Below are 20,061 nucleotides of genomic sequence, written 5' to 3'. Positions count from 1 at the left end.
GTGCTTCCGTCTGCTTAGCTAATCAATAAACCGCAAGTTGATTAAACAAAATACCAAAGCCTAGGTCGATGAATATGAATTCACACACACAAACAAAAAGTACCGATGATGATAACAATTGTAGTAATTGCTATGTTCTTCAAGATTGAAGATTTAAAAGAGAGAGAGAGAGGAAAGTATTAGATCCGTGTTTCAAAATTTGATTTCTGAGACAGCAAATTGGAAGGAGAAAAAGGACGCATGTATAGATCTGTTTCTTTTAAACCCTAGCTAGCTAGATAATATAGAAAGCGTCATTGGAAGATTTTGAGATAGCTTCTAGAGGAAGATTTGTAAAACCAGAGAGGCTCTTCATTTGACACGGTAGTAAAATAAACATGGTATTGACACGTTAGTAAAATGAAGGAGGTTGTGACACATCAGCACAAAGATCTTCTTTTATTATATAGGAGGATTTTACACATTTTCCTAATTTACATAGAAAAGTATGTACTCCTAATTTACACAAGTTACAGCATATATATATATGTATAGGGAGAGGATCAAGAGAAAACTCATCTTTAGAGAGAAAACTAAAAAACTCTTAAATAATTATTTTTAATTAAAAATAAAAAAATATTTTCAAAATTCTGTTGGCCATTATTCTTATATTTTCTTATATTTCACTCAAAAATATAAAAAAAATAAAAATAAATAAAAAAACCGTTGTAATGCACGTACGTATTACTGTGCGATGCCGTTGTATTACACATGTGTATTACTATGTATTTTTGAGTTTAATAGTGTTTTATTGCATATATTCAATATTTGTGTATTGCATATGTGTAGTTGTGTTGTATTATATGGAAAAAAATAATAATAAAATAAAAGTCGATGTGGTGCACATGTGCATTAATGTTGTATTACACATACGTACTAATGTGTATTCGATGTGTGTATTAGTCTTATATTGCATATATACAATAGTGTGTATCAAATATGTGCAATAGTGTTGTATTCTAGGCAATACAAACACTTTTGCATATATGCAATGCACACTATTACACATGTGCACTATACCGATGAGGTTACGGACAAGTTTTTTTTTTTTTTGAACCAATAACAACATATAAAAATAATGGAAAAAAAATAAACTTCAAAAAAAAAAAATTTATGTTAAAAATAGTTTTTTAGAAATTTTTAGGAGATTTTAAGTTTTCTTTTTAAGAGTAGTTTTCACTAGAACCCACACCTATATACACACACACACACACACACATATATATATATATATATACACGATTGATTTCTTTTGAGAACCACTTTGAGTTTTAAGAACTTGAAAAACTCAACTTAATAATTTTTTTTAATTTTTTTACATATATGTAGGTTATATGTACGTAGAAAAATTACAAACTTTTTTACGCACCGAGTTGACTTTTTATATAGGTATAACGTACGTTTAAGTTAGTGTAATCATTGTACATCTTTATTCTCTCTCTCCTACTTAATTTTTTAATCACATTTAATGTCAACTAAATAATCTAATCTATTTTATTAAATGTGTAATTAAAAATGAAGTTCTTAGGTTCTTAAAACTCAACAAGTTTATTAAATTATCCCTCCCCGATATATATATATATATATGCTAAGTATAAAATGAAAACCCACTTGAGTTGTGAAAACTCTAGAAACTCATTCTCAACCACATGTTTTTAATTAATGTTTAAATCTTGTGGTCCACAATTAAATTGAATAAAAAATGTAAATATAAATATAACTTTTTCTCTCTCTTGAAAACATATATAAAAATTAGTAAAAAATGTTAAAAAATAGCAAAACATTTATTTTTGATGTTTCGATATTTTGTATTAAATGTTACAACATATATTACATGTAACAAAAAAAAACGATGTTACATAGGGTTTTCGCGGGTTTTCACAACTCAAATGGGTTTTCATTTTAACCTTACCCTATATATATATATATATATATGTATTACACATTTTTCTTCGTTTCTTCAATATATTCATCATCGTCATCATCTTTAAAACACAAAACACCACCTACCACACAAAACAAAAACAATATTTAGAAAGCTAAAATTACACACACAAAATTATCCCCATGTCATCTACACCAATCAAACAAATTACCCAAATTACATTAACTACCCAACCACAGAATACGCAAAATTACATTAATTACCCAACCACGAAACACCCAAATTATATAAATTACACAATACAAAATATCATATTACATAAAATACACAAACTACCCAAACACACCTACATAAATTACATCAATTACCCAAATTATTAATTACCCAACCACACATTAGAGAAAATACATAAATTACAGTAATTATCTGTATTACAGGTTACAGAAATTATATTAATTACATGCTAGATTACCCAAATTACAAAAATTATACAGGTTAGATACCCCTACCAAGCCCAAATCTTCATGTGTTTAGAAAACAAAATAATACCACCATCGATTTTCATTTTTGCCAAAATTCAAGAACATACAACAAGCGAACTCCAAAACAAATTACACAGATTACCCAAATTACACTAATTACAAAATTATATACACAAAATTAACCAAGTATATCTACATCAATTATACAAAATACCTAAATTACATTAATTAGCACAAATGTTTTAGACCCATCAATTACAAAATTAGATAAAGTTTGTGTATTTATATTCAAACAAACCATTTAAAGACCATAAGCAAAACATAAATCTATAAATAAAATGAGGTGTTGAGTTCTGGTTCGGATAAGGTTTGACTTTGACCACCCGGAGCATTATTGGTGTCGGTTTCTTGTTCCAATAAGGCTTATTGGAGAAATAGTAGCAGTTACACTCTGTTCCCGAGTTTCATTTAACAATGGAAAAGAAAGGAAAGGAAATTAGAAGGGAAAAGAAAGGAAAGGAAATGAAAATTGTGATTTCATTTTGTATTCCCGAGTTCAAATGAAAGGAAAGAAAATTAAACATTTTATGTGTTCCCGAGATCGATGGAAAAGAAAAGAAAGTTGTATTTTTACTATTATACCCTCTATAGAAAAAATTAAATAAAAACACTCCAACTTGCCAAAAAGATTATGTTTACCTCTAAGTCAACATCATAAGTCACTCATTTTTATTACCAGATTATGATTATCTCCATGTGTTGATTATGATTATCTCCATGTTTTCTAAATAGGGGTGTTTACGGTCTGGTTTTGGCAAACAAAAACCAGACCATAGAATTCTTAAACCGAACCAAACCAAACCGTTAACGGTTTCGGTTTAATTTCACGGTTTGGGCTCGTTTGGCATTTTATACAAGATGTCCAAAATGACATACAATATACATACAAATAAAGTTGCCAATAATTTCCAGATTTTATCAAGATGGCAAACACAAGTTGTTCAAACAAGCTGTTTAAGAAGTAACATGCTGCATGAAAAAAATTAATACCCAGTTGCCCAAATTTGCAAAAAAAACAAGTTGCAATGCTAGGATTTTGAAAAGTGTTTCAAAGTTTTAATTTAATAAATGTAGAAGGTTGGATTCACATGTTTTTTTTGTAAATGTAGACGGTTCGGTTTCTGGCCTGATCTGCATAATGATATACAATGTAGAAGGTTCGGTTTCTAGCCCGGTCCAAACGGTTTGCGCTCGTTTGGCGTTTTATACAAGATGTCCAAAATGGCATCCAATATACATACAAATTAACAAGATGTCAAACAAAGTTATTCAAACAAGCTTTTGACATGAGAGACTCAAATTGCTATTATGTATTTCATATTTAAATACCATTACTTTTGTTTCTTCACCATAAATAACAACACAATCAATACAGTAATGGACTCATAGTAATAGAACCACTGTTTTTGTTACTCTTTATGAAAAACCATCTTTGGCATGAGCACAATAAATTAATAAACCAACACAGAATTAAAAAAAGTAGTGTAGAATTAAATAAACAGTCCATAATTTTAAAACCATTGCATAATGAATTACAATAACATTCTGTTTTCAACTATTTTGGCATATCTATTTCATTGTTTGGATACATCAAATAGTTAGTCCACATTTCATTTGCAATTGAATTCCTTAGTCGGTCCACTGCGGTACTACCCTCATGCACATCTCTTGTATTACGATGCTCTTCCTCTTCGGACCCATTTTAACACCTCGCATATGACCTCATCAACAAGATCTTTGTCATGATCTTCCTCTAGTAAAAAGTTGTGTAAAATACAACATGCCATTATGATGCCAGACTGTGTTTCACAAGAGTAAAATGGTTCCTCCGTACTCCTAATAATAGGAAACCTCTTTTTTAAAACACCAAATGCTTGTTCAATTACGCTACGTAATGATGCATGACAAAGGTTAAACAATTCTTTTGCATTCTCAGAGGCATGAGTGGAGTACTCTTTCAAATGATACCTAACACCTCTATATGGCGTCATTAAGGTACTCGTATGAGGCAAACCCGCGTCTACTAAACAATATTTACCTGCAATTAAGTTCTAATTAGTATTATCATAAAATACTACACAATTATTTAAATTTGGTTTAAGATTACCTGTGGAATAACTAGTTTATCTTCTCTAGTTAGCGCATTCTTTATAATTCTTGAGTCTGATGCAGTACCCTCCCAACTAGTTAAAACATATGTAAACTTGAAATCAAATGCACAAGCAGCCAATACATTTATTGTCGGGTATCCCTCGTGACCACAATATCTTGGGGCATCTTTATTAGGTACCCTGACACGAACATGTGTTCCATCAATTGCCCCATATAATCCTTGGAAAAAGGATAAAATCTCTTCTTTTCTTGGATTTCTTTTGGGACAATGTCACCTTTAGATTGTTGAAGATAACGATTTTCTAACAATAAAATTGCTCGCAAAACTCTATGAAGGCACCGGCTAGTTGTCGACCCAGAACGACGATATATCGAAGAGGCAAACCGATTTCTCAAATCATTACCAACAACATGTAAAAATCTTGCAACATGTTCTTCAACTGACATGCGTTGAGTAGGTCGAAGACCGCCATCACGCTCTAAGACATTGCACAATGTCATAAAAGCTTTCTCACTCATTCGGATAACTTCACGACATTTACCACTATTTAAAAGGTCATGTAACATCTCTTCTCTTACATGTCTTCTCTGTAAAGTTTCATCTCTAGTCGGTAATTAACTTGTACCGTGGAAGGCCTACACTAAGCAAATCAGGTTAATTGTTTGCAGTTGTCTAGCACGCACAACATGAGCTATCTTGAGTGTGATTATCCATTGTAAGTTTATGAACTGTGGAAAAGTGTTACTTGATTAGTAAGGTTGTTCGCGTATTTATAGGAAGCATAAACATCGGAATTACTTCAAAGAAACAGAGCTGCCTAATCTATGATCCTCCAATCAAATATAGATCTGTTGGATCAAACCATTAAAAATGATCTCATAAACAACATCATGTTTGAAAACTAAAACTACATATTACAAACCTTTCATGTAACACTGTGTTAATGGATTTCTTTAGCTATTTATAACTTTGTATGATGAATGATTTGTATTGCTTTCTTTTGAAATAAATAATGAATCTTTAGGTATAATAAAGCTCCTACAATTTTTATTTTTACTCAACCAAATAATGTTAATTGTTAAAGCTGCTGCATTTTCAAAAACCCCATGAAACCCGCGAACCAGTTCTCGTAAAACCGGTTTCATACCCAGACCGACACATTTATAAAAGGTCCAGTTCCAGGTACGAAAACTCATTCAAATCGGTTCCGGTTTCATACCGGTCCGGGTTCTACCAGTTGCACATCCCTAGGCCAAACTGTGTAATAAAACCGAAACCAAACCATTAGTAACAGTTCAGTTTAGTTCGGTTTTTGTTTTCAACGTTCGCTTTTGATTTTCTATTATCAAAAACCGTTACTAATGGTTCGGCTCACGGTTTGACCTAAAAACCGTCAAAACCGGTCCTTGAACACCCTTAGTATATATATACAACAAATACCATTAAGAATTATAAAGCAATATTTGAGGAGAATTTTAGAATTACTGATCTGCAAGAAGCTTTGATCAACTTATTAAATTCAAAAGGCTAATATATTAACAAAGAACATGCATTGCCTATCATTTTTTCTTTCAAATTAAAAATTTCAAGTTCTTATTAAATTCAAAAGCTTTGAATTCAATTAGCAAATAACAAATTATTTTACAACTAACAAAGAACATGCTTAGCCCTCGACTAACTCTACAAGAGAGAACCATATTAATCATTCCCATATTGGTTACTAAAACCCTAAAGATGTCAAATCAAAATAAAATGTTAGATACTAAATTAAGTATACCTAATAAAAGAGGGGTTGAAGCAAGCAATGATGAAGAAGATGGATTATGGGTGTGGGAATGCTTGGGTCATCACCGGCGTTGAAGTATTGTGATGATGAACTGCTGTGGTTAGGTTTGGCAATGGTAGAAAAATGAACAAAACATGTGAACTGATGAAGATAGGATGATAAGATAAGGGCAAGATAATAATTGCAATAATAACTCATTTCCATTCCATCTGATTCCTTCCAATTTGGAAGGAAAATGAATCATATTAATCTTGTATCACTTTCTTTTCCTTTCTCCCATATTTCCTTCCAAAAAAAACTCTGGAACACCTTCTTTTCCTAACTTCTTTCACTTTCTTTTCTTTTCCCTTCATTAATGATACTCTGGAACAGAGTGTTATGGTTTCTTGAAAAAAATGAAAACCCATTAGAAATTAATGATTTCTATTTTTCAAATCCAACAGAAAATTAAAAGAATAAAACTTTACCTTGAATTGGGTTGCAGATGGCCGGAAACCTAGACGGGCGGGAAAGATGACCGTCAATGTCGTGGCCGTGTAGAAGCTGATCCGGCAGGTAACAAAATGACAGCCGCCACATACTTGACGGGTTATTACAAATTCGAGCTTTTGGCGATATTAGAAGTCCTCCAACGGGCCATCCGCGGAAAGGGAGATGACGATGGTGAGAAGAAACAAGCGAGTGTCCGACATCGTCGTCGTCGCAGTGGCGGTAGCGGCGGCTAGGGTTCGGCAGCTAGAAAGTGGCAGTGGCCTGAACTAACATTCAGACGCGGACGACAGACAGCGGCGGGACTGGTGGTGGTTACCGGAACTAACACTAGTAACCTTTCTATCGATTAACACATGAAGATTTGGGTTTTGGTGTTTTATGTTATGAGATATGCTAAATTTTTGGAGTATAAAGATAGAGAGGGGGGGGGGGATGTGTATTTATTTGGCGGGGAAGTACAGAGTCAGATATAGTGAGATATACATCATGTGTGAATTTTCAAATACGTCCTTCTGATCAAATGAAGAGATAGAAACATGGACATATTTATAACCACCCATATAGTTTTCAAAGTTTTCCCATATAAGTTGGTTTTTCATTTTAGTATTCCCATATATGTGTACATACATACATACTAGGTTTTATCCCCGTATGACGAGGTTGTACTAAATTTTTTATTTTTTATTATTTATTTTTTAAATTTTAATTTTCTTTATTGTAAGAAAGTTAATAATATACTTAGGGTTTCATGAAAAAAAAAGTTTCATAAATAAATGATATGCTGTAACCCATTTAAAAGCTATCTGGATTTCGTGACCCATGACTTGTCACACCCCAACCTAATGCGGAAATGCCAGTGCATGATCCGATTGCTCACAACTCGAATATACTATCATAATATAAATGTAACAATATCTATTTAATTATTTTATTTCAAATGTGCACACAATATTCAAATACAACAATACAATTCAAATAAATATATACAGTCATTTAAATTCAAGTTTGTCTTCAATATAACACTAATATCTTTCTAAGTGTCCATACTTCAACTTCAAGCAACCTGCATATGCGTAAAAAATAGAGTTTTGTTAACAAACATATTGAGTGAGTTTATCACCAATTTTTGACACCAAAAATAATGTTAATATAATAAATAAGCAAAACGTAATAAATGTGGTAATGAAATCAAACCATAAGCAAATAAGTTGTCGATTAAACCATTGCCAAGTGAATCGGGCGCCGGTAAATCAACCATGAACAAATAATGAGAATAAGACCATTGCCAAGCGAATCGGGCGGTGGTCAATAGTATGAGAACACTCTCCAAGGGGATATGTCAAGCGATTTGAATACAATAACAAATAAGCACATAACAAGTAGATTTGATTAACCACACACAATTACACGTTTACTATTTTTGATATGTATGTATAGTATGATATACGCATATGTCCCCAAAAGGTTTGTGAAAATTGAGTAGAATAGGGGAATGATAAACTCACCTTAGATTAAAGGCAAGTGAGTATAACTAAGAATAAACGAGTCAACGGATAAGCGAGTCGTCCAATACGCGTCAAACGAGATAACTGATCAGAACCTGAAACTTTATGATATGAAACTATAAATAATAAAAACTTAATGCCGCTAGAATCAATACGAACGGATGAATAGAACTCTAGTTATGTTGAATTAAGAGTTTAAGCGAGCTGGTACTGACCAGAATCCGAACAGCGAGTTGGAAGTCGGGTTTTAGGCATTAGCCTTAAAATTACGTTATGAGAAAAAAAGTCTTCTGGACCGAACGTGGAATCCGACCAGAAGTGTGAGAAAACGTAAAGTCAAACTTGTTGACTGTTTTACCCTTTAACAGGTTTTAAGCGAATTGACCAGTCAACACCCTTCAATCACCGAAATTTATTGAGGTTATTGACTAAGGAATATGTATGAACGATTTTATAGTTTACAACTTACCTGAAAAGTGAAAGGATTGATGAGAAACGGAAGTCAAAGGTCCTAAAGCAAGCAAAGTCAACGAACAAGTCTTGTATCTTCAACGAATATGCAAAATCCGAAGGGTTTGCGTGATGGCATGGGCTAGTGACGGCTAGAGGAGGTGTATTAGGGTTAGATTAAAGTTTACAGCAGGGAATTATGATGGGTTTATATAGGAAAACATAAACCAAACTAATTATAAGCTTTTTTGGCCCGTTTAAGCAAGTATATGCGATTATGGAAAGAATCAATGAATTATACTAAAAGATATGATCTTGATCAAGGGAAAACGAATTAGGAGTTGTATTTTAGTTATATTATGATTACTTAGACCTTAATTCACTCATTAATGCTTAATATACAAGATTTTATACCTTAAACGAGCTAATAAATGAAAACAAGTAAACGATCTGGTGCAGGTACCCATAGCGCTACACGGCCAAGTGAGGGCAGCCCCGGCGCGGAGGTGAAGTTTGGTTTTTGACGATATTGGTCCTTGGAGTTTTTTATTTGGACATTTAATAAATCTTTTATGCATAGTTTAAGAGTTTGAACAATATATAAAGTATAAGGGCCAAAAATGAACTTGTAATCTTTAATACTTATAAATGTTTATTTCTTAATGAATAATAACGACCTAAAAGTGTTACCGGGTCGGGTTATATGCAAACGAATACGGGTTTGAAAATCCGAAATGTTACAGTCTCCCTTAATTTAGGGAATTTCGTCCCGAAATTAAGGAAAACCAAAACATCATCGTTTTGAAAACACTAAAAACTTTTAAGGAAAATATTATAACATAGAACTTCTAATAACCAAAGCAACGCTTCAAATGATAATACGATAAGGGCACTTATATATATGATGTACCAGCGGCGTATCCACCATGTCCTTATCATCTTATCATTCGTACCGTTACCCAAGCTACCTTAGGTTATAAATCATGACACACAATTGTACGTATTATGCTTTCCATGCGAGGACTTTGGTAATTACGTGTCGGCCCATAATTACTTAGATCGTCGGATGGTCCGCATAATTCGTTTCATCATGTGGGTTATAAAACATTTAAAATAAAATTTTAAGAGAAAACAATTGTTTTGAAAATTCTACATATAATTTCAAATGATAATAAATATTCTAGTTGAATTAATAAAACCGTGAGATTTCGAAAACCTCTTTTGCTTTTAAAAGTAAAATTTTTGAAGATTGAAGAAAATAGATTTGGTGAAACAGATTTTATTGTGATAATCGAGATTAAGGAAATGAGATGGAGATACAAGATCCTAATAGATTAAATTCGATAAAGGAAACTTTATTCATGAAATGATATGCCAAAAGTTTAATTTACAACAATTCTTAAGATAGTTAATAAGATATGGAATCTGTAAAGATCATATTTCTTTAGGAATTAAGTTCTTTAGATCGAGAGTATAAATTTAAACGAAGCTTTTGGCGAGTCGAGTTTAGTTAGTTGAGAGCTTATGAGATTTAAAGAGATGTTAATATAAAATTATAGCCTTTCAAGTTTGTGATTTTGAGATGAAATTAATTTGATTAAGATATTCTAAAATATTATAATAGTTAGTAATTAATAATTTAAATATTATTGATAATGCAAAAATGTACATTGTTAATAGATTAAACTGAGAAACGGATATTTCCGAACCACCGAGATAGTCCTATTCCAATTAAGTCTTTAAAATTAGTTAAATATAAAGTAGGTAATTAAATTAGATTAAATTGAGAATTCGTGAATTTTTCCTTTTTCATAAAATCGTTATAAATATTAGGAAGTAAGTAATTTGAATTATCAATAATGGAAATTTGAGTAAATAATAAATTCTAAATTAAAGTGAAGCATATAATAAACTGAGATAAATGCGAGGCTAGAAATGCATGAACCACCATGACTATTCTAACAACTACGACTTTATCATTTAAAACGTTCAAAATTTTCAAAAATCAAAGTAGAGAGTTGAAATATTTACGATGAACGTTCAATCAAAAGGTCAATTTAATAATAAAAGTTAAATTAATTAATGAAAAATTTTTAATTTAAAAATGGAAATTAAATGTAGAGAATACATAATTTAGTTTAACAATAATAAAATTTACAATATTCGAATTTTAATAATAAAGATTTATAAAGTGGAAAATAAGTTATGAAAACCATCATGATATTGAGGAAAACAAGAGATATTAAAATATTTATAGTTTAAAGTTGAGGATAAGGATTTAAATGTTCTTAGAAATATATAGTTTGAGGATATGGATATAATTAAGAAAATATAATTTAAATAATATTTTAACGGATATGAGTTAGTAAAAGATTTCTTGTTTGGTGTATTTTAATTTTATCGAGATTGGCGGTTGTTTGGTTAACAGAATACGGCAGCAAACTCCTTGGCGATGTTGGTAGTCGAATGGCAATTACGGGAAGCAGGTGAACGACGTTGATTACGACGATGATTCTTAGGAAAGACATTTTATGAGGATCAACAATGGAAATGTGTAAGATGACAGGTGAGTTGATATGAAATAATAGGGATGCGTATGTGTATGTATGTATGTATATGAATTAGTACTAGTGAAGACTCGAGGACGAGTCAAGAATTAAAATAATGTGAATAATATTCTTGATATCTTTAATTTAATAAATATTGTTTACAAAAATTCAAAAGTAAAATGTTATTGGGCTGGGCTTTCCATGGGCTTCCCATGGTAGGTCGAGATCCCAAATAAGATAACGAAACATGTTCAATGAGTTGGCCTCCCATGAGCTTTCTATGGCAATTTGAATGGCCCAACTAAACAAACAACATAAAGTTTGTGAATTGGCCTCCCATGAGTATTCTATGGCAATTTGTTGGCCCAATTCAAATAACGAGTAATAAACAATTGAGTTGGTCAGCCCATGAGCATGTACATGGCATTTAACTGACCCAACTAATTAACGAATTATCGAATCAATGGAGTTGTTCGGACCATGAGCGTTACATGGCATTTAACCGACTCAACTAAATATCGAATCAACGAATCAAATATAAGTAGTTGGTGTATCTCGGGAACCACCCCGGACGATACGTTCCAACCCAAAAATCAAATCGAAAATGGTCTATGAAATGAATAGTTGGAGTGCCAACGGATTTCCATGGATTTTTCACCCAACTAAGCATTTAAAATAATTTAAAAAACACAATTTGGAAGTATAACCGTTTAGCCGGTTATGTTTACCACGCAATCGTTTAGCCGATTATGGGTACCACTTAAAGTTATGGTTGTACGACATTTGTCATACCCCCATGCTTCAAGGTGAAAGAGCAAAACAAAACACGGGAATTCTTAAAGAATTTCTCACAATAAAAGGCAATCTACCAAAAATAAGAGGATTTAAAAACATTTTGAAAATGAGGCGTAACCTCGGAATTCGTGTGTGTGCAATACATAAACAAAATAAATACAATAAAATAGTTAATTTAAGCAAGCTATAACAATTTATTAAATAGCACATACGGCAGTTCAGATAAGCACGTATAGGGTTCCTAACATATGTCTAGGACAATTTCTAACGACCTATCTTATAACCTTCGGCTCTGATACCAATCTGTCACACCCCAACCTAAGGCGGAAATGTCGGGGCGTGATCCGATTGCTCACAGCTCGAAGATACTATCATAATATAAATGTGACAATATCTATTTAATTATTTTATTTCAAATGTGCACACAATATTCAAATACAACAATACAATTCAAATAAATGTATACAATCATTTAAATTCAAGTTTGTCTTCAATATAACCCTAAGGTCTTTTTAAGTGTCCATACTTCAACTTCAAGCAACCTGCATATGCGTAGAAAATAGAGTTTTGTCAACAAACATGTTGAGTGAGTTTATCACCAATTTTGACACCAAAAATAATGTTAATATAATAAATAAGCAAAACGTAATAAATGAGGTAATGAAATCAAACCATAAGCAAATAAGTTGTCGATTAAATCATTACCAAGCGAATCGGGCGCCTGTAAATACCATGAGAAAATAATGAGAATAAGACCGTTGCCAAGCGAATCGGGCGGGGGTTAATAGTATTAGAACCCTCTCCAAGGGGATATGTCAAGCGATTGAATACAATAACAAATAAGCACATAACAGGTAGATTTGATTAATCACACACAATTACACGTTTGCTATTTTTGATATGTATGTATATATAGATATGTATGTATAGTATGATATACGCATATGTCCCCAAAACATTTGTGAAAATTGAGTAAAATAGGGGAATGATAAACTCACCTTAGATTAAAGGCAAGTGAGTATAACTAAGAATAAACGAGTCAACGGATAAGCGAGTCATCCAATACGCATCAAACGAGATAACTGATCAGAACCTGAAACTTTTTGATATGAAACTATAAGTAAAAAAAACTTAATGCCGCTGGAATCAATACGAACGGATGAGTAGAACTCTAGTTATGTTGAATTATACGTTTAAGCGAGCTGGTACTGACCAGAATCCGAACAGCGAGTCGGAAGTCGGGTTTTGGGAAGTAGCCTTAAAATTACGTTACGAGAATAAAAGTCTTCTGGACCGAACGTTGAATCCGACCAGAAGTGTGAGAAAACATAAAGTCAAACTTATTGACTGTTTTGCCCTTTAACGGGTTTTAAGCGAATTGACCAGTCAACACCCTTGAACCACCGAAATTTATTGAAGGTTATTGACTAGGGAATATGTATGAACGATTTTACAGTTTACAACTTACCCAGAAAGTGAAAGGATTGATGAGGAACAAAAGTCAAAAGTCCTAAAGCAAGCAAAGTCAACGAACAAGTCGTGTATCTTCAACGAATACGCAAAAAACAATAGGTTTGCGAGATGGAAGAGGCTAGTGACGGCTAGAGGAGGTGTATTAGGGTTAAATTAAAGTTTACAGCAGAGAATTATGATGGGTTTATATAGGAAAACATAAACCGAACTAATTATAGGCTTTTTAGCCCGTTTAAGCAAGTATATGCGATTTAAGGAAAGAATCAATGAAATATACTAAAAGATATGATCTTGATCAGGGGAAATATAACTAGGAGTTGTATTTTAGTTATATTATGATTACTTGAACCTTAATTCACTCATTAATGCTTAATATACAAGATTTTATACCTTAAACGAGCTAATAAACGAAATCAAGTAAACGATCTGGTGTAGGTACCCCATAGCGCTACGCGGCCAAGTGGGGGCAGCCCCGCCGCGCGGCGCCCCGGGTGCAAGGAGGTGAAGTTTGGTTTTCGACGATATTGGTCCTTGAAGTTTGTTATTTGGACATTTAATAAATCTTTTATGCATAGTTTAAAAGTTTGAACAATATATAAAGTATAAGGGCTTAAAATGAACTTGTAATCTTTAATACTTATAAATATTAATTTCTTGATGAATAGTAACGATCTAATAGTGTTACTGGGTCGGGTTATACGCAAACGAATACGGGTTTGAAAATCCGAAATGTTACATGACTCGCTTATTATTTTTACTATAAAATTATTTCTTAATTATAAATAGTATCTTTTTTTTAAATCATATAAGGGAGGGATACTCTGAGAACCATGTTGAGATTTAAAAACTTTAAGAACCAATATTAATCACACATTAATTAATTTTTTAATAGTTTGTGGGTGTAATTAAATTCAATTAAAAAATTAAAAGACTTGATTAAAAATGGAAATAATGTAGGTGAAGGGCATTTGGGTAATTTACCCAACCCGTCATTTCTGAATTTTTCAAAAATATGTGATATTCATTCATTCATTTTCAATTTTCCCTACTTGTTTATGCATCCTATTAAAACTAATAATTCTTTTGAAAAATACCTGCACTTTTTCAATATATAAATCAAGACTATTATTTATAAAAAGAACTTTTGTATTTTTATAAAGCAAGATTTAATATATAAAAATAGAAAGTAACGACTTCATCTTCTATTTAGTATATGAATTTAAAATAATATTAACAATTAGTATGCATTGCAACATATGTAATCAACTTGATTAAATTATACACATGTAATTGTTAATAATAGCACTTATTCATATTACACATATCCATTCTAAGTTTCATGTGTAAATGTAGATTACATATGTGTAATATATTTATCAAAATAATTATAATAAGAAAATATGTAAGTGTAATACGTGTAACAAAAAACTTCATATGTAATATGTGTATCAAAATAACTGTAATAAAAAGTTACATAAGTTTAATACGTGTGTTAAAAAAATTCATATGTGTAATATGTGTATGAAAATAATTGTAATAAAAAATAATATAAGTGTAATACGTGTATCAAAAAGTTCATGTGTAATGTGTGTGACAAAAAAATTCGTACGTGTCATGTGTATATCTAAATAATTGTAATAAAAAATAAATAAATGTAATACATGCATCAAATAATTTTGTATATGTAATACGCATCAAAATAATTGAAATAAAAAGTTACATAAGTGTAATACGTGTATCAAAAAGTTTCATATGTGTAAGACGTATATCAAAATAATCATACCAAAAAAGTATATAAGTGTAATGTGTGTATTAAAATATTTCGTGTGTACATAATAATGCATTACTCATAACACATTTATTTATGTAATTGATTACATACGCATAATAAGCATGTAAAAATGTTTAGTTTTGTCATTCTCAAAATTGTATATTTATCGTGTTTTATTAAAAATAAAATAAAATAATAGAAGCTTATAAATAACTTTGTTTTTATAACAAAAACATACTAATTTATGTATAAAATCTTTTTTTTATACCCCACCCACTTCAAAATCTAATAAAATAAATTTAATTCAAAGTAATAAAGAAAATTAAATTATATGTTGCCAACATCAAAATTTGAGAAATATGGGTAAGATAATTCATGTTACTATCCATATTAAAACATTTTTATGTGTGTCAAAATATTAAAATTGGATTGCCTAGCAATTTACAAGAAGTGTATGGTACTATAAAAATGAAACATAAAATTGATATGTTCGAGGTTCCCCGTAATAATCAAATTGTGTGGCATATGATTTAATGTAAGAGAGAGAATAGAAAGGGTAAAATTGTTTGAGTCAACAATATATCAGTACCATTGATTGAATTAACGGGTCAGATGAGTTAAAGTTCTAATAACTCAATCGTGTTCTTAATTGAAATGTATCTTCTCTATACACACACATATATATATATATGAATTTTAATTTTATTTATTATAAGAAAATTAATAATTAATATACTTGAGGTTTGATGATAAAATGATTTCACAAATAAATGATATGTTATAATCCGGTTTAAAAGCTATTTGGGTTTGGTGATACACATTACCCGTTTATTGTCTTTATTATAAAATTGTTTCTTAATTATAAATAATATCTTTTTTTAAATAAAATAGGATATTAATTTTTACTATATTCCTATTTTATAGGATTTTCATATCAAATATTTGATGAGATTAATTTTTAATATAATGAGATGTTATAACCCGTTTAAGAGCTATCTGAGTTTGGTGAGATCTTTACCCATGAATTTGGGTCAAATGCATGATAAGCTTTCATTTACAAATAAAGCAATCTGATGGCTTCAGAAAATAGTTGTTTTACATTTTTTGTTTTTTATTATATATTTTTTGGATTTTAATTTTCTTTATTGTAAGAAATTTAATAATATACTTAGGGTTTGATGATGAAAGAGTTTCATAAATAAATGATATGTTATAACCCGTTTAAAAGCTATCTAGATTTGGTGACCCATGACCCACTTATGTTTTTTTACTATAAAATTTTTTATTAATTATAAATAATATCTTTTTCTTTTTAAATTTGATATTAAATTTTAGTATATCCCTATTTTATAGGATTTTCATATCAATTAATTAGTAAGATTAATTTTTAATTTAATGAGAACACATTTCATTTCAATGGACCCAATTGATCTTTTTCTAGTTGTGGATAAAAAAACCAACTTTTCTTCATTACTCTTCGTAGTCAAATTTATATGGAATTTTCCTCTTTTCCTGTCCGAAATCAACGAGTTAACTATACTACCCTTCTTTGGTATATCCAATTCTAGTGAATTTTGTATCATAACACGAGTCTGGTTAAAAACTCCAACCTAACCCAACCCCAATTTTGTGCAAAAGATAAAGTTTGAAAAAACTAATATCTTTGCTAATGCTAAGTTTCATTGTAAACATTGTCAACAACGTAAAATAGGCTTAGTATACCTTACTTAGACCTAGTCTTCTCTTTCGATAGAAAAATCCTCCATTGGGATTGGATTCTAATACTAATAAAAGTAATATACCAAGACCCTTCTATTCTAAAGAAAATTCCTCTACATTCTCTTACATCTGACTACTTGTGACTACTTGTTCTATTCTAAACCACTAATAAAAAAGAGACAAAAGGACATATTCATAAAAAAGGGAAATTCAATCTATTCTATAAAGATAATCAAATAGAAAGGATAATAAAAATCGATTTCAATTTCGACCAATTTATAATAACTTTATAATAACTAATAATTTTATAATAACTAATAAATAGAATTCAAAATTCGAAAAAAAAAATGAGAATTCTATTTATAATCCCTTTTCTTTAGAGAGAATTCTCGGTAAGATTGAGATGAAAACAAGAGAATTTGGATAAAAGCAATAGTTAGCTAAAAAAAAGCAAAAGTTATGTACTAAAAATAGGATTCTAATCGATGAATCTTGAAAGGAACCACGCCCCGCAAAAGGAAACTAGATGGTTGGACCAAAAGGAAAGCAATTCTTACTTTAACTAAACAGTTATAAACGATTTCAAAATTTCAAGTTGAATTGACTAATCCGGTATATTTTCCACGTTTATAGGAGTGCATCAATGTTTCTGCTTTACGAATATGATATTTTTTGGGCATTTCTGATAATATCAAGTCTTATTTCTATTTTGGTATTTTTCATTTCGGGATTTTTAGCTCCGATTAGCAAAGGACCGGAGAAACTTTCTGTTATAACCCGTTAAAGAGCTATCTGGTTTTGATAAGACTCATACCCACGAATTTGGGTTAAATCAATAAGAGGCCTCAATTTAAAAATCAAACAATCTGGTGACCTCCATAAAAGGGGGAGCGACCACATCATGACACATAGGATTTTAGGGGTTTCATTTATATATATATATATATATATATATAGGCAAAGTATAAAATGAAAACCACTTGAGTTGTGAAAACCCGTGAAAATCCTATGTAGCATCGTTTTTTTTTGTTACACGTAATATATGTTGTTACATTTAATATAAAACATCGAAAACATAAAAAAATGTTTTGCTATTTTTTTACTAATTTTTATTTATATTTTCATGAGAGAGAAAGTGTAAACGAACTTAAACATTTTTTATTAACTTTAATTATGGACCACAAGATTTGATCTTTAATTAAAAGCATGTGGTTGAGAATGGGTTTCTAGAGTTTTCACAACTCAAGAGGGTTTTTATTCTAACCTAACCCTATATATATATATAATATGTTTTCATGGTTATTGTTGCCGTGTTCCAAATAGCTGGCGGTTATGGCTCCAACTCAGGTCTATCGTTGACCGACCCACAATTGTTTCGGTGTTTTGTCGGTGTTTTACACCCGACTTTAGGTTTGTCGAATTACGAAGGGCGATGATGATTATGCATTTGAGCCTATAATGATGAATGTCTATCGTTGGTTCAAATTCAGAAATGGTGGTTGTTTACACACACACACACACACACACACACACACACATATATATATGGAAGGGATAATTTGAGAACCTTGTTAAGTTTTTAGAACTTAAGAATTTCATTTTTGACCATAATTTAATTAAATATGTTAGATTATGTGGTTAATATTAAATACGATTAGAAAATTAAAGTAGAAGAGAGAATAAAGATGTACAGTGATTACACTAATTTAAACTTTCGTTACACCTATGTAAAAAATCGACTCGGTGCGTAAAAAATTTTATAATTTTTTAACGTATATATAACCTACATATATTATGCATGTGTAAAAAAATTCAAAAAAAATTGTTACGTTGAGTTCTTCGAGTTCTTAAAACTCATACTGGTTCTCAAAAGAAATCTCCCCTATATATATACATACATATATATATATATATATGATTAGCTTCGTTTCAGAAATATTCTTAGAGCGAGAAATAAATCCAACCAATAAGAATTTATCTTTAGTTTGATAATTTTTTTAATGATATGGGTAAAATAGTAAAATTTGTGTTTGTTGTATTTGCCATTTGGTAAGTAATAGTCTTTGGGGAAGTTACAAATGTTTTTAATGTAAATATCAGAATAATATTTTTTCAAACAAATATAATGTATCTCATCCTAAAAAGAAAGAAAAAAAAAAGGCTAGGTAGAAACGCGAAAACAAAAATTTTAAATATTCTATGAATCTTTTTTAATAACTCTAATACTAGAATTACTTATTTGAATTCTATTCATTAAAAAATAATTTACAATATTATTTTAATTTCACTCATAATATAATTGAACTCTAAAAAATAATTTAAAATATTGTTTTTAATTTTATAAAACTGTTTATATAAATCATAGTATTTAAAATTAAATAGTTCATGCTATCATCTACACAGGTTATAGTATTAACCTACACATACCAAGCTAATTCATGCTATCACCTATACAGATCACGGTGTTAACCTACATATATTTTATATATAAAAAAAACTACATATAAATGAATTAACAATCTATGTAGGCGAATTTAAGTTATGTGTAGGTGAAAATAAATTAAACTAATAACATTTACCTAAACCAACCACCATACATTGAATATTAAATCATTCACATCCATTTTACAATAATGGAATAATGTAACAACCTATATGTATACAACGCATTATATTTACCTACACATTTACACACTATAATATAGGGCATTCTTTACGGTGTCAGAAACTTCCATGGGAAACTAATATCGTTGTGTAGGTAATTACAATTTCACAAAATTACCCCCCTACACAACTAACAACTTTTACTTACGCACTCATCAACCACCATACACTGAATATTATATCATTCACATCTATTTTACAATAATTGAATAATGCAACGGCCTGCGCGTATATAACGAATTATATTTACCGACAAAGATTTGCATAATATAGTATAT

General features: G+C 30.5%; 1 protein-coding gene across 1 annotated transcript; it reads right to left on the bottom strand.

The window, feature by feature from the left end:
* Nucleotides 1–4,139: 4,139 nt before the first annotated feature.
* LOC143584564 (uncharacterized) lies at nt 4,140–5,097 on the bottom strand. The gene is made up of 3 exons (XM_077066590.1): nt 4,757–5,097; nt 4,574–4,649; nt 4,140–4,517 (listed from the first exon to the last, which is right to left on the bottom strand). Exons 1-3 carry the CDS (start codon nt 5,095–5,097, stop codon nt 4,140–4,142), a joined length of 795 nt encoding a protein of 264 aa, XP_076922705.1.
* Nucleotides 5,098–20,061: the final 14,964 nt, after the last annotated feature.

The sequence above is a fragment of the Bidens hawaiensis genome, unplaced genomic scaffold, assembly GCF_021521415.1.
Source record: "Bidens hawaiensis isolate Kalapana, Puna unplaced genomic scaffold, B.hawaiensis_p1.1 tig00033174_1, whole genome shotgun sequence".
Classification (NCBI taxonomy): domain Eukaryota; kingdom Viridiplantae; phylum Streptophyta; class Magnoliopsida; order Asterales; family Asteraceae; genus Bidens; species Bidens hawaiensis.
Note: the sequence above shows the minus strand (reverse complement) of the source record. Positions and strands in the feature narration are given on the sequence as shown.

Coding starts and splice junctions, on each gene's coding strand:
- LOC143584564 (XM_077066590.1), bottom strand. CDS start 5,097: ATGAGTGAGAAAGCTTTTATGACATTGTGCAATGTCTTAGAGCGTGAT. Junction 4,650..4,756: donor GAACACATGTTCGTGTCAGG/GTACCTAATAAA, acceptor TGTTTTAACTAG/TTGGGAGGGTACTGCATCAG. Junction 4,518..4,573: donor ATAAACTAGTTATTCCACAG/GTAATCTTAAAC, acceptor AATACTAATTAG/AACTTAATTGCAGGTAAATA.